Source organism: Scyliorhinus canicula, chromosome 6 (assembly GCF_902713615.1).
Source record: "Scyliorhinus canicula chromosome 6, sScyCan1.1, whole genome shotgun sequence".
Taxonomy (NCBI): Eukaryota; Metazoa; Chordata; class Chondrichthyes; order Carcharhiniformes; family Scyliorhinidae; genus Scyliorhinus; species Scyliorhinus canicula.
Genome location: NC_052151.1, coordinates 154263998 through 154279780, shown reverse-complemented (window position 1 = coordinate 154279780; position 15783 = coordinate 154263998). Strand labels below are relative to the sequence as shown.

The following is a 15783-nucleotide window of genomic DNA, read 5'->3' as shown; positions in this document are numbered from 1 at the left end:
AGCACTTGTCACTCGAGTTGACTGGAACAGTACAAGAGCTGCTAACACTCAAAGATAGGAACGCATTAGCTAATACAACAGCATTACAAGGTTTCTTTCTCACCCGTCCCCAAAAGCCTACACAGAAGTACAGTCACAAAGTCAATCCTACTTGTGGTACTATTCAGAGAAGCGGTGGTGACCTGAAACTCTGCTCCTTAGATGTCATAACCCAAATGTATAAGAAAATATGTACAGTAAACATTAGGAGTTGCAATTCTTACATTGGTACTTTACCTATAGTTACCATGCCCGTCCACCCACCAAATCTTTCAACATTTCTGCAATCCAAACCAAGGGCAAAATCACATTCTCAAATTTTAGATATTTCTCATTACCAGCTACAAGGGAGTCATGGGTTATGAAGGGACAGACAGCAAAGTGGAGTTAAGGCCACAATCAAGATCAGCCACGATCTTTCTGATTGTCGGAGCAGGCTCAAGTGGCTGAATGTCCATTTATCATAATATGCATTATGATAAATGGACATCATATACCTTACAGTTGACAGCATGCTTTAACCTGGCCAATTATCTAGGTAGACACAGAACAGCAATTGGAACATAACAAGGTTCTACCACAAGATTCTCCTTGCTTCGAAAAGCAAACTAATTCTACACTCTTAGCAGACTGACAGAGCCTCAAAAAACAGGACAAAGGAACAGTATAAAGCCGCTAATCATACGCTTCGCTATCCTCTTTATTAAATAACATAATGAAGACACTATTCACTTTCTCTTTATACATAAACTTTAAAAAAGCTCATCCTACACTATTAAACAGGTCACAGCTTTTATACTAATCTTATTTCTCAGCTGGTTGATGCAGTGTTGAAACACAGACCTGTCCTGCTGGCTGGATAGCGGAGACTTGATTCTTGAGCTATGAAGCCCAGTCATTGAGTATCCCTGGCTACAAACTGTCCAAAGACGTCAATGACCATCTATCATTTCAAAGGTGTTAGGTACAGCTGTCCATCTACAGAAAAACAAAAGATGCCCATTTCCTTGTCAATAATGACTAGATCGCTAATCTTGGCAATGGCAATAAGTACAATTGAATTAAATGCTTCTAATCAAATATGACACCATGCTGAATTTTGTCACTTTGCCCTTGTGAAGATTACTGTAGCAAACTTGTCCAATGTGCTTATGGTTTATTTTTTTGAGAAATAACTTTGGGGTGTCTGTGGGATTCAAATCTTCATGCATTTTCTAGCCATAAAAGATCTTAATCAGATATTTATTATAGACAAAAACTACATTTGTCACACCCATTACCGAGTCTTCAATTAAATTATCTAAACAAAGTAAAGAATTTCAAAACTTTCAACAAAAAAAGCAAGCATGCAGAAACAGCTTCCTTAAGAACCAAAAGGATATCTTGCATTTTCTTTATCTTCTGTTAATGTGTACAACTGATGAGCACAGTCTTTAATTAATTCATCTAATGAATTCTCCACTGTTGTCAGGTCTGCCAGTTGTTTTCTCAGTTTTCGAGACTGAGCTTCATATGCTAGTTTCTCCTCTGGGTTCTTGCCTCTAAAATCAGAGAAAATATAATTCCATTTAGAAGAGGAGCATTTATGTCATCAACCATTAACAGCAGCATCTCTAGGAGAGGAAGGAGAACAAATGGGCTAATTGCAGTTATCACAAGTTAAATAGCTTTTGAAACTCAATGTCCAAGCTCAAATGGCCGTGGCGATATGAGATAAAGGGAAGGTATTGGATAGAGCAGTTACAGCAGTTTTAGGGGTCAGAATGAAGCACAAATAAAACAGTTAGCACAATGTTGTAATGGACAATTATCAAAGAAATTATTCATCAGTACTCTTTCATTTTGAACATGACTTAAAAAGGTAGATAGCAAGAGCTCTGGGCAAGGGATTTCACTGTCCATCACCATGAGTGACTCAGTAGTACAACTACTGATTAATCTAGCCGAGGGGCATAGCAGCATTTGAACTCATTACCGCATAGTTTTAGTTTCTGTACCATAACCACTACACCACCATGCGCAAGGGAGGCATGGTTTTTATATTGTAGCTTGCATTTCAGTCATTTGACAGAAAAGTTGAATTGGTAGTGATGCCATAAGACAAGTATCCTTTGTTTCAACCTGACAAGCTCAAAATAGGAAGTGCCAAGGAGGTTTGCCTTTTGAATTAACAGAAAATATGGAAAAAGCAGCTTTTATTTTTTCAGCTTATTCAGTGTTTCCTTTATTTAAACTGCTATGAATATGAAGGAATGTAGCACAGTAATTTTTCACAACAACGCACACACAGGCAGAGATAAAAGGAGGGTGGGGGGCAGGGGGAAATGATCTTGGCATATATTCCATCTAGAGCTTTAAAAATTAAAATCTATGAATTGTGAAGTAAACTATCTCTCGCAATGCAGAAAGAAGTGAATTGGAGGGAGCAATAGTATTTGAAGTACAGAGTTTCAAATGTCCTATAAGGTAACCTCACAATCTTTGCATTATTACTGGACTAGGAATGCAAAACTTTCCACAAACTGTAGAAATGCCCCTATATTTTAAATGTGTCGAATGTCTTGGGATTAATCTTCCTTTAATAATTCTAAATAACCAGCTTCAGCAAATTGATTAGAATAGTGGTATTAACTGTCCTGAAATTCTTCTGCATTGCAATAGCTGAACAACATTTTCAAACTTATTTCCAGCTCGCACCTATCCCAAACTCTTCCGCTCACTGCCTCCCTCCCACTTACCTCCCCGACCCTTTCCCTTGCCATCACCCTCCTGAAAACCCTCAGTAAGCAAGGGCTCAGGAGAGAAACAGAGTGAGAGGAGCCGCGAGTGGGAAAGTTGGTGAGGAAAGTAACAAACCAGAATGTCCGGGAAAGGGCCACAGGGAAGACTTAAATTCTGATGGAATTTTGGGCTCCAGGAACTGAACAGTGAATTTTGGCTGTAATTCCACCGGATTAATCATGTGAAATGAAAATTGCTTATTGTCACGAGTAGGCTTCAATTAAGTTACTGTGAAAAGCCCCTAGTCACCATATTCCGGCACCTGTTCGGGGAGGCTGGTACGTGAATTGAACCGTGCTGCTGGCCTGCCTTGTTCTGCTTTAAAAGCCAGCAATTTAGCCCAGTGTGCTAAACCAGCCCCAGTAATGTCAGGCCTGGCTCTCACCCTTTAATTTCCTGCTGCGGGGAGGGGGAAAGTGAGAGAGAGAGAGAGAGTCAGAGTCTACCAGTTCTTTGCTTGTGGCCTCGAGTGGCAGTAAACTTAACTCACGTGGCTTGTCAATGGGATTTCCAATTGAAACCACCCACGCCGCTTCAAAATCTGCTGGCAGGGCTGTGCTGCAAGCAGAAAAAGTGAATCCTGACGACCAGAGAATTCCGGTCAGTATTAAGAAATGCCTTAGTGCATGGAACACAGCTAAAGCTAGTATCCTAACAACTTCCAGCTAGTGCTGAAGATAAAATCAAGAAATACTGGAAAAACTCAGTAGGTCTGGCCCATCTGTAGAGAGGGAAACAAAGTCAACATTTTGCGTCCAATGACTCTGTGGAACTGTTATGATTTGGTGCAGAGGGGGGGATTCTGAAAGAGAAATAGCCACATCTGATCCAGGGTGGGATCATTACAATGACAGCACAACCAAAGTGACTCCGAATTGATTCGATGAATGCTGCACAGCGGATGCCCAAGACAATGACAATAATGATTTGAAAATGCTTTGACTGCAGTTATAGGTATATTTTTACAATTCATTCATTCAATAAACTGCAACATTTTAATATAAATTACTAGTTTTTTTTTTCAATCTCAAAATTTCGACCACCCCCAATGGCAGTTGAGATTTTATTCTGCGTACTAGCCGACTCTAGTTTTCTAAAAGGAATTTTGGAGGCTTCAAATGTTGACTAATGCATCACAATTTACAATATTGTCGCGGCTGACCAGAGTTTGGTCAAAGAGGTAGTATTGAAGGAGTGTCTTAAAGGAAGAAAGCAAGGTAGAAAGGCAACGAGATTTAGAGGGGCAATTCCAGAGCTCAGGGTTTAGGCCTTGGGTCCTGAGTAAAATATTTACATTATGAAGCGTATATGCACTTCACTGCCTGTAACATAGGAATGTATGGTAACTAAATTTTCAAACTTATCTCCAGCTCGCACCTATCCCAAACTCACTGCCTCCCACTTACCTCACCGACCCTTTCCCTTGCCATCACCCTCCTACCAAGATAGATAGGAAATTAAGTTGTCAAGAGGAGAGAGTCTGCAAATTGATATGGACAGGTTAAGTGAATTGGCAAAGATCTGGCAAAGGGAGTATAATGTAGGAAAATGTGAACAGGTCCACTTTGGCAGGAAGAATAGAATAGAAGCATATTATTTCAATGGAGGGAGATTGCAAAACTTGATGTTACAGAGGGCTCTGGGCATTCTGGTAAATGAATCTCAAAAGGTTAGTATCCAAGTGCAGCAAGTGATTAGCAAGGTAAATTGAATGTTGGCATTTATTGCAAAGGGAACGGAATATAAAAGTAAGTACGTTTTACTGCAGCTGAATAGGATCTAGGTGAAACTACATCTGGAATACTGTGTACAGTTTTTCTCTCCTTATTTGAAATTAGCAGTACACAGAGAAGATTCACTCAACATTCTTGAGAAGGGCTTATTCTGTTAAGAATGGTTGAACCTATGCCCATTGGAGTTTAGAAGAATAAGAAAGAATCTGATATGGCAAATACTAGTAAGCTGTTTCCACTTATGGGAGAGACTAGAACCAGGAACACAGAGGTATACCGTTTAAGACATACATACAAATTTTTTCTCAAAGGATTGTTAGGTCTGTGGAATTCTCTTCACCAGAAAGCAGTGGTAGCTGGATCATTGAGTTTATTAAAGGCAAGAGTTAGAAAGATTTTTGATAGACATGGGGAGGCAGAAGGCAAAATAGAGTTCAGGCCACAACCAGGTCAGCCATGATCTTATTGAATGGTGGAGCAGGTCTGAAGGGTGAATAGTCTACTTCTGCTCCGAAGTCCTATTATGTTCCGATGTAATGGTTCATCATTTCAAAATTCTTATTAAATTTAGTTTTACCCTTCTCTTTAGTGTTCAATTTGACATTTCCCTGTTACCTGCTGCATTTGTTTATTACATTTTTTTATGGACTCTTGCAGCACGGTACTTTGAATTCAAACTTTGATTCAGAGCAAATAAAATTGTAAACCGGTTTCAATGCATAATAATGTGTGACGACTTAGAAGTCTCATTCACCTCAAAGTAAAAGGGAAGTAAACCTCTAACCAAAATTATTTCAGGATACAAAAGTCAAGAGGGCTCTGAAAAACATGTGTGCTTTATTCAAATTCATAGAATCCCTACAGTGCAGAAGGAGGCTATTTGGCCCATCGCGTCTGCACCACCCCTCTGAAAGAGTACCCTACATAAACCCCATAAACTATCCCCGTAACCCCACCTATCCTTTTGGACACTAAGGGGTAATTTAGCATGGCCAATCCACCTAACCTGCACATCTTTGGACTGTGGGAGGAAACCGGATCACCCTGAGTAACCACATGGAGACACGGGGAGAACGTACAAACTCCACAGTTACCCAAGACTGGAATTGAACCTGGGTCCAAATTGGAGCCCAGCTATTCAATCAACAAAAAATGAAGTAAAGGTACATCCAATAAATAATGTTGAACTTTAAAAAAGAAACCAATTTATTGTAAAAGGGAACTTACATCCATTCAATTAAGTTTTTAGATTTTTTTCTCACAAGACGAATCCCATCCAGTACATTGGTGATATCATAAACCCTTCTCTTTCGCACCTCAAGCACTCTTGCAACATCGTTCAAGTCAAGAATACCATCAGGAGCTGCCTTAACAAGTTCCATAAATTGTTGTGTTAGACGTACTAGAGATACATCAAAACGTGGCTTTTTTGCTGTTACAAAAAGAGGAAAATTAGATCAACCGTCAATTTTGAAAATTATGATGCTAAAAATATTGAAATATAATTCAATGAAAAGCAATTGAAATTAGACATTGATGTATCTTTATACCACAAAGGAGAAACATATTATTGTCAATATGCCAAAAATCTACTCCCCAAAAAATGCCATTTAGAAATAGCAAATCAATATCATGCAACTAAGGTGTTAAGATTTATACTGTACTTATTTTAATATCACTTATCTGCGAGACAGTATCACAACTTTCATTTCTATAGCACCTTTAACATAGTAAAATGCTCAAAGGAGCATTATGAAACAAAATGTGACATTGAGCCACATAACAGCAGGTCAGAGAAGTAGGTTTTAAGAGGAATCTGAAGAGGAAAGTGGCATGAGATGTAAAGGTTGTTGGAGGGAATTCTAGTGTTAAAGTCTACACAGCCAAAGACACACCGCCAATGGTGGGCTGATTAAAACTGGGGATGCACAAAGAACCAGAATTAGTCAAGTGAAGAGTTCTCATCAAGTTGTAAGATTGAAAAAAAAAATTGTAAGATTGAAGAAGGTCACAGAGATAAAAAGGGGTGAGGTAATGGTGCAATCTGAAAACAAGGAGAGCATTTTGAAAGGGCATCTTGAACGGACTTAAAAATATACTGGAGGGGCAGGATCCAATCGCTGTGATCCATATTGTGACCAACAAAATAGGTAAGAGTAGGTGAGAGGTTTTATTCAGAGAGCATCGGGAACTAGAAACTAAATTCAGACAAGTCCTCAAGGGTTATAATTTCTGAATTATTATCCAAGCCACATACAAACTGTTACAGGGATAAAATGATTAAGGAGGTGAACACGTGGTTGCAGTAGGGGTGTGGGAAAGAGGGGTTCCATTTTCATGGGAAAGAGGGGTTCCATTTTCATGGAAAATCCTCACCAGTTCTGGGACAAGAAGGAGCTGTGTTGTTGAGCAGGAACCAACAGAACTGGGTTGGGACTAGGCTCTTAGCGGAGTCACAAGGACGCCAAACTGTAATTGGGGTGGGAGGAGGGCTTGGGAGGAGAAGTTAGCATAAGTAATAGTTCAAAAGCAAACAAAGGAGAGATTATAAATTGTGGTTTAGGCACTGCAGGTAAAAGGGAAACTTAAAAGATAAGAAATAATTAAACCACTGGAAAGAAATTAAACCATGGGAAAGTTATTAAATACGTGTTCTATATACAAGCAGAGTATAGGAAATAAACTGAATGAATTACAATCAGAAATTCTTTTTTTTTATAAATGTTTTTATTCAGTTTTCATATTTTATATTGAACAAATTACAAATTGTTAGGAGAAAGAAAAAAGAAAACAAACAAACACGCAAAAATTAACATACATATTTACAGGTAAGCATCTTCGTAGTAGTAACTGCGCCCCCCCCCCCCTTCAACATGTTTATTTAGTTTGGTTTTGGGCCTTAGCTAGCCATCGAACCCCCGTAACGAACCTGTAGCCCCCCCCCCCCCTCCCGCTACCTTCCCCCGACTATTCTTCCTCTTGTACATTGGCCACAAATAGGTCCCGGAACAGTTGCATGAATGGCTCCCACGTTCTGTGGAAGCCGTCGTCCGACCCTCGGATGGCAAATTTGATTTTCTCCATTTGGAGAGATTCCGAGAGGTCGGACAGCCAGTCCGCAGCTCTGGGCGGTGCTGCTGACCGCCAGCCAAACAGGATTCTACGGCGGGCGATCAGGGAGGCAAAGGCAAGGGCGTCTGCCCTCCTCCCCAGGAATAGATCTGGCTGTTCTGAAACCCCGAAGACCGCCACTATCGGGCATGGCTCCACCCTCACTCCCACCACTTTGGACATTACCTCGAAGAAGGCTGTCCAGTACTCCACGAGTCTGGGGCAAGACCAGAACATGTGGGCGTGGTTGGCCGGGCCTCTTTGGCACCGTTCACATCTGTCTTCCACCTCCGGGAAGAACCTACTCATACGGGTTCTTGTTAAGTGGGCTCTATGTACCACTTTTAGTTGCGTCAGGCTGAGCCTTGCGCACGTGGAGGTGGAGTTGACCCTATGCAGTGCTTCGCTCCAGAGTCCCCACCCGATCTCCATCCCCAGGTCGTCCTCCCATTTCCTCCTTGTTGCGTCCAGTACGGTGTCGTCCCTATCTACCAGTCGGTCATACATGTCACTACAGTTCCCTTTCTCTAGGATACTTGCGTCCAGTAGGTCTTCCAGTAGTGTCTGTCGTGGCGGTTGTGGGTACGTCCTTGTCTCCTTTCGTAGGAAGTTTTTGAGCTGCAGGTACCGTAGCTCGTTCCCCCCAGCTAGCTGAAATTTCTCTGTCAGTTCGTCCAGTGTTGCGATCCTGTCGTCCGTGTATAGGTCCCTGACTGTCAGTGTCCCCCCGTCCTGCCTCCACCTTTTGAAGGTGGCGTCGGTCAGTGCTGGTTTGAACCTATGGTTGTTGCAGATGGGAGCCCTGTTCGACATTTTGGTCAGGCCAAGTTGCTGCCGCAGTTGGTTCCAGGATTGGAGGGTGGCTGTCACCACTGGGCTGCTGGAGTGTTTTTTGGGTGGGGATGGGAGTGCTGCCGTGGCGAGGGCCCGGAGGGAGGTTCCCATGCAGGAGGCCTCCTCCGCACGCACCCACTCAGCTTCTGGCTCCTGGATCCATCCCCTTACTCGCTCGGCTGTTGCTGCCCAGTGGTAGAATTGTAGATTCGGGAGGGCTAACCCTCCCCTGGTTTTTGTTTTTTGTAAGACCTTCTTTGGGATCCTAGCATTTTTACCCCCCCATACGAACGCCATGATGAGTTTGTCCAGCGCTTTGAAAAAGGCCTTGGGGATGTAGATCGGAATGGATCTAAACAGGAAGAGGAACCTGGGCAGTACGTTCATTTTGATCGTCTGAACTCTCCCCGCGAGGGAGAGCGGGAGTGTGTTCCATCTTTGCAGGTCCTTTTTAACTTCCTCCGTCAGGCTGGTGAGGTTCCATTTGTGGATCCCTTTCCAGTCATGGGCTATTTGGATCCCCAGGTAGCGGAATTTATGTCGGGCTTGTTTGAACGGCAGCCCCTTTAGTGCTGCCCCCCCCCCCCCCCCCCCCCCCCCCCCCCCCTTGCGGGTGTACTGGGAAGATCTCACTTTTGCTCATGTTGAGTTTGTAGCCCGAGAAGGCTCCAAACTCTTTCAGGAGCGCGATGATTCCGTCCATGCTGCTTTGTGGGTCCGAGATATAGAGGAGCAGATCATCCGCATAGAGTGAGACTCTGTGCTCTCTACCTCCCCTTCGGATCCCCCTCCAATTTTTTGCTGCCCTGAGCGCGATTGCTAGCGGTTCAATTGCTAGTGCGAACAGCAGCGGGGACAGTGGGCATCCTTGTCTGGTGCCCCTGTGCAGCTGGAAGTATTGGGAGTTGGTATTGTTGGTCTGTACACTCGCCATGGGAGCGTTGTACAGGAGCTTTACCCAAGCGGTGAACCCTGACAATCAGAAATTCAACTTCCAAGGGTATAACATAGTCTTGTAACTCTAACTCAGTAATGGCCACTATCAGAACGTGGAACTAAATATACCAAGTTATAAGTGATAGGGAGGATGGTAAAGGTTGAAGTTGAGGAGAAGCTATAGTAATTAAAGATGAAATCACTTCAATGATTTGACAGGATATAATAGATATGAGTAAGCAGGCAGTATTTTTTTTTCATTTATTTTAATTAAAAAATTTTGAGTACCCAATTCATTTTATCCAATTAAGGGACAATTTAGCATGGCCAATCCACCTAGCCTGCACATCTTTGGGTTGTGGGGGCAAAACCCACGCAGACACAGGGAGAATGTGCAAACTCCACACGGACAGTGATCCAGAGCCGGGATCGAACCTGGGACCTCGGTGCCTGTGAGGCAGCAGTACTAACCACTGCGCCACCATGCTGCCCTGAAGCAGGCTGTAAAACCTAAAGGGTGGACAGGTGCAGTCATGGCTCAGTTGGTAGCACTGTTGCCTCTATCATTATGTCCCATTCCAAGGTCTAAGCACAAAAATCAATGCTGGCAAGGCACTGTTGGAGGTGTCATCTTTTGGATGGGACGTTAAACCAAGTCTGATCTGCCTGCTTAGTTCGATAAAAATGATCCAACAGCGCTATTTTAAAAAGCAAGTGAGTTATCACCATTGTCCTGGCCAATATTTATCCCTCAATCAAAGTCACAAAAACAGGCTATCTGGTTGTCACATTCTGTTTGTGCGAGTTTACTGTAGGTATATTGACTGCCCTGTATCCTACATTAAACTGGTTGACTCTTAACTGTCCCCCTTGAGAGATGGGCAATAAATGCTGGCCTAGTCTGTGATGCCTACGTCCCATGAACGAATAAAAAAGAAACGTTACAACAGTAACTACACTTCGAAAACTTTGAGATGTCAGGTGATCATGAAAAGTTATACAAATGCAAATCTTTCTTTGAAGTACAAATGGATTTAAAACTGCTGTAACTGTTACATAAATGCCTCCTGGTGGGGGGATGGTATAAATGCAGAGATTAGGCAAGCATGTGACCAAGGCATGCAAACATACGAAATAGGAGCAGAAGTAGGCCATTCGGCCCCATTGTGCCTGGTCCACCATTCAATAAGATCATAGCTGATCAATATGTTTTGAGTCCCAGAGCAATTTTAATTTTTCTCTCTCATTTCTACTGGGCTAAGTCAACGGGCATGTCAGAAATTAAGTGATTTTGAGTGTTTGGGAGAGTGTTCTGGAGCAATATGTTTCAGACACACCAAAGGGGCATTCCATATTAGATTTTGTGAAGATATTGAGCCAGATTTAGTTGACAGCCTAAATATGTGAATATTTATCAAATATGGTCATAATTTGATCAGAGTTTAACGTCATGCTTGAAGAGAAAATGAAAACAGATTTAATGGTATGAGATACTGTCCATTGTAAATTGGACAAATCTGTTAATTGTGAAGTGGCAGAAGATAAGTGTTAAAAAAAGTAATTGGGTGTTATAGAACCAGTTTATACCCCTAAAGGGAGGAACAGTTTTACTTGTCAAAAAGGCAGGCATGGCCAACAAAGGAATCATCACAAAACATAAAGTAAAAGAACATAAAAGATTGTGGTAAATGGAAAGTTATCAAGAACAGCAAAGTGTGGCAATACAAAGTAAGAGTTATAAAAAGAGAATATGGGTGACATGTACAAGGGAAATCAAAATCAACTATTCTTTTTAAAATGAGACGCAAAAGAGAATAATCTCAAAACTGATGGTAACAATACTGTCAATGAAAATAAGGAAATGGCGACCATGTAGAATATCGTCCTTATTCAGGAGTGAAAGAAGAGTACATCAGGTATCCCAAAGATACCAACAACTTACACCCGAGCTGTCTCAAGATCGTCACTTTTTCAAAATGATGCAAATTTTGAGGAAAGTACATTATCCTGAATGGAATACCACTCCTAATCATCCGACTTTAAAACCTGGCAACGGATAATGACCAATGCCAAAACAGAAAATGTAAACACAGGTCAGTCAGTATTCAGAGATGCTCCTGGGGCTCACAATTACCAGCTACAGGTCCAGGGAAGGTGTTGCAAAATTGGGTGGTTGCTAAGGTTGCCTGCCTCTCTTCCACTGCTTTGCCCATGCCCAAATGATCCTGAAGCACCAGGAGTAACTCAGATTCTCGTGTCTCCTCAGGGTTTTAGAAGAAAAGGTATCCATAGAAAAACAAAGTGCTGCAAGATCAATTCAAGACTGTAGGTGACTTGTCAACAACTATCCTTAAAGGATTTGTAGTAATGTATAGCCATCTTTTCTCAACCATTGCCAAAATTATATCACAAAATGCTGAGTTTGATTTTAACAGGACATATAATCCCCGATATCAACATCTTGGGGGTTACTATAAGAAACTGAACTGGACTAACCATACAAATACTGCGGTTACAACAGCAGGTCAGAGACTAGGAATCCTGCAGAGAGTAACTCACCTCCCCAAAACCGGTCCACTATCTACAATGCATAAATCAGGAGTGTAATTGAATACTCTCCACTTGCCGGGATTATTGCAGCTTCGATAACACTCAAGAAGCTTGACACAAGGCAACACAGTGAGTTAGCACTGCGGCCTCATGGCGCCGAGGTCCTAGGTTCGATCCTGGCTCTGGGTCACTGTCCGTGTGGAGTTTGCACATTCTCCCCGTGTTTGCGTGGGTTTTGCCCCCATAACCCAAAACTGTGGAAGCTAGGTGGATTGGCCACGCTAAATTGCCCCTTAATTGGAAAAAATAAATTGGGTACTCTCAATTTAAAAAAAAAATAATCTTGACACCATCCAGGACAATGCAGCCCTGTCCACAAACACCCTCCACCACTGATGCACAGTAGCAGCAGTATGTAACCTCTACAAGATGCACTGCAGGAACTCACCAAGGCTCCTTCAACCAGTGTTTTTCACACTTCTCTTTCGCCGCCGCCACCCCCCCTCCCCCCCCCACCCATTTTTTCCAAGTAGCTGACCCTCAGGGCCTATGCCAGCCAACCTTCAGAGCCCATGTACTGTTCACTGACCTTTAATGTGACAAGTGAGCCTGCTTGGTCCTCTAAATCTCACTCCAATCAGGTTTCATGTCTTTTCGCCTGCCTATCAAGTTTTGTTTAATTTCCTGTCTGCACCCTTCCATTGAATTTCAGGCTGCTTGCCACCTACCACTTCCAGTATCTCTTGCTGCCATTGTGCCAACTACTGCCAACTCACCTTGAACCTCCATCCACTTTTCCCGGCCTCAGGCCTCTCCATTTGAACCATTCCCCAACATTATTACTGCCTCGTCCAACATTGAGGTCAGATCTGCCCACTATCTGCACCTTATTTTGCATTCACTGAGAAAATACAGACATTCTGGCTCCAAAAAACTGTTATGTACAAATTTGGAAGCTCACAAAAAGATCTGTCTGATGTGTCATTTTCTTCCTGCTTTTTAACTTTTTGTTTCTCAAGCATGGCCTGAAAGTTAAGATGTTTTTCTTGGCTATTAATGGAAAAAATATTGCAAATAAATGACAAATCACGCAATTTTCCAAAAAGCTTCCAAATTCATACATAAAACAATTATTTGACATAGGAGCCTGAATATCTGTATTCTCTGTGTGAATATTATACACTTTGATAGGCACTTTGCACACAATCCAAATGTGTGCATTGCGGTAGGATTCCATTACAAGTTCTGGGCCTAAATCCCAACACTATATCAATTTTTTTTTGTCTTGTATTTATTCCGTTCTATATTTGAACATGCAGTTGTCAAAAATTCAGCAACTTAGAAAAAATTTCTCACCCATTTCCCCCTAAATATAACCACCACTTAACATTACAGATAGCGTAAAATTTATAATGTGCTTTATAGGGGAATGATTAGGTGTGGGGTGTAATATTGTTTATGTTTATATTATCCGTGCTGGAATGGCTCTGCATCCTAATATCCTCATTGTCTCAGGGGAAACTTACATTGCGCTTTCAGAATAAAAGTGCAGCTTCAGCATTTTGTTTTAAAATGGTGCAAAAAGTCAAAATTGCTTAGTTATCTGCCAGGTAAAAAAATGGTGGCGGAGGTAACGCTCGCTCAATCAGAAATTAAGCACAGAGGGCAAGATATTCCAATCCTAAAAACAGTATGCAAAATCCATCCGTTGCAAAGCTATTTCAGTCTGTGACAGGAACATTGCGACCCTTAGCTCTGCGATCTTTGACACCCACCCTCACTTTGAAAAAAACCCTGCTCTAGACAGCACCCTCCAAACCCACTATCATATAGAAGGACGAGGGAAGCAGATACATGTGAACAGCAATACATGGAAGTTTCTCTCCAAGCAACTCACCATCCTGACTTTCTAACATATCACCGTTCCTTCACTGGTGTTGGTTCAAAACCGTGTAGCACTACACTCAATGTATGCTTCACCCAATGTCCATGTATTTACATTGTGTATCTATTGTATGCCCGATGTTTGTCATGTATGGAACAAAATGCCTGGACACAACAATACTTTTCACTGTACCTTATTACACGTTAAAATAAATAAAATCCTGGAACTCCCCCTTAATAGCACAGTGGGTGTACCTACATCACATGATTCAAGAAGACAGCTCACCACCACATTTTCAAGGGCAGTTAGGAATGGACAATAAGACAGCATGGTGGTGCAGTTGTCAGCACTGCTGCATCACGGCACCGAGGTGCCACGTTCGATCCCGGCTCTGGGTAATTGTCAGTGTGGAGTTTGCACATTCTCCCAATGTTTGTGTGAGTTTTTCCCCCACAACCCAAAGATCTGCAGGGTAGGTGGATTGGCCACACTAAATTGCCCCTTAATTAGAAAAATGAATTGAGTACTCTAAATTTATTTTAAAAAAGGAATGTGTAATAAATGCTGACCCAGCCAGTGAAGCCTACGTCCCTGGGATTAATTTTTTAAAACTAGCTGTAAAAGGGCATGCAGTGGGCAGCACCCGTTTGTTTTGTGTGCATTCAGAGATGCGATTTGTTTGCATCCAAATAACTGAAGTAAATTCCAAAGGAACATCCATTTGAAAACCTCACCAATTCGTGACGAAAAAAACTGAAGAGTTATTGTTACTCTGTAAACACATTGCAGAGAACGCAGAGAACACAGAGTACAACCCCCCACCCCCCAAAAAATAACTACCAGGTCCAGAACCCAGAGATCGAAACAAACAATATCTATCCATACAATGCAGACATCCCCACAACCCAGGCTTGTTCCCCGTACTTGGACTTCTGTTTAATTCCTATCTCTGATGCAATTCAATAGCAACCCATGCCAGGATTTGCCTTCACGGTGGAGTAAACACTGGAGTGAATGTAAACAATCCCGGCCTGTGGTGCACACGTGCTCCCACCTTTCCAAGTAGAGCCCGAAATGCGGGTTGTTTTTTTTTTACCGAGACGGCTGGTCTGAAAGCAGGCTGAAAGGGAGCAAGGCCGAGGGGAGGGAGCAAAGCCACCCACCCGGGTGTTGAGAATGGTCCCGCGGCTGAGGCGGGTTTCACACAGAGCAGGAGGCTGGAGGGGAGGATGGAGAGAGGGAGGAGGATTGGGGGAGGATGGAAGCAGGCCGGGCTGTAATACTCACAGTGACTGGCGCTGGGGGCTGCCTGGCTGCAGTCCTCCTCCATGCTGCGAACCGCTTGTTGTGATCACACCAACCGCTGGGCTCGGCCGCTCGCTCAGGGCCGCCGGCCGCAGCCCGGGCCTCCCGGACCAGCCCGAGTTCCGCCGGTCACCTCGCCGCCTGCCCCGCCCACTCACTCTCCCCCTATCTCTATCTCACTCTCTTTCTGTCGCCTTTTCTCTCTCCCGCCTCCCGTTCCCTCCGCCGCAAATGGCAATAGGGCGCCGCGCATGCACAGAAGGCAGGTGGGACGGGTGGAGTCTCGGCGCATGCGCTCTGAGCCGGTAGCCGGCGCTCCGCCGCCATCTTCCCTCTGCCTTCAACTGGCAATGTTGCCATGGAGCTGGCGGCGCTGCCGTGGGGCTGGCGACAGCTGAATTTCAATTTTCTGGATATCACTGCGAGGAACCTGAGGGAATTAAAAAGAAGTGTCCTCCCAAACCAGTGTCTTTAAGCATTCGTTTCGTAGATTCAGAAAATATGAGAGATGGGTTGGAGACAGGACAGTAAGGAAACGTCGAATAATATGGCCAAGTAGAGTTAACTTCAGACTCTGAATGAGAAATACTGAAGTGATCATTTTTTAAA

General features: G+C 43.0%; 1 protein-coding gene across 6 annotated transcripts in view; it reads right to left on the bottom strand.

Annotated features, from left to right (window-relative positions):
* e2f6 (E2F transcription factor 6) overlaps positions 1 to 15424 on the bottom strand; it is a 31318-nt gene extending 15894 nt beyond the window's left edge. For 2 of the 6 annotated variants that reach the window (XM_038800311.1, XM_038800315.1), the window contains exons 1-3: positions 15157 to 15424; positions 5781 to 5985; positions 1422 to 1580 (exon numbers count right to left, since the gene is read on the bottom strand). In XM_038800311.1, the coding sequence (XP_038656239.1) occupies positions 1422 to 1580; positions 5781 to 5985; positions 15157 to 15199 (407 nt within the window). In that variant the 5' untranslated portion in view covers positions 15200 to 15424. The remainder of the gene's footprint in view (positions 1 to 1421; positions 1581 to 5780; positions 5986 to 15156) is intronic. The other 4 variants (XM_038800316.1, XM_038800317.1, XM_038800312.1 and 1 more) reach the window with 3 other exon arrangements.
* Between the last annotated feature and the right edge of the window lie 359 nt (positions 15425 to 15783).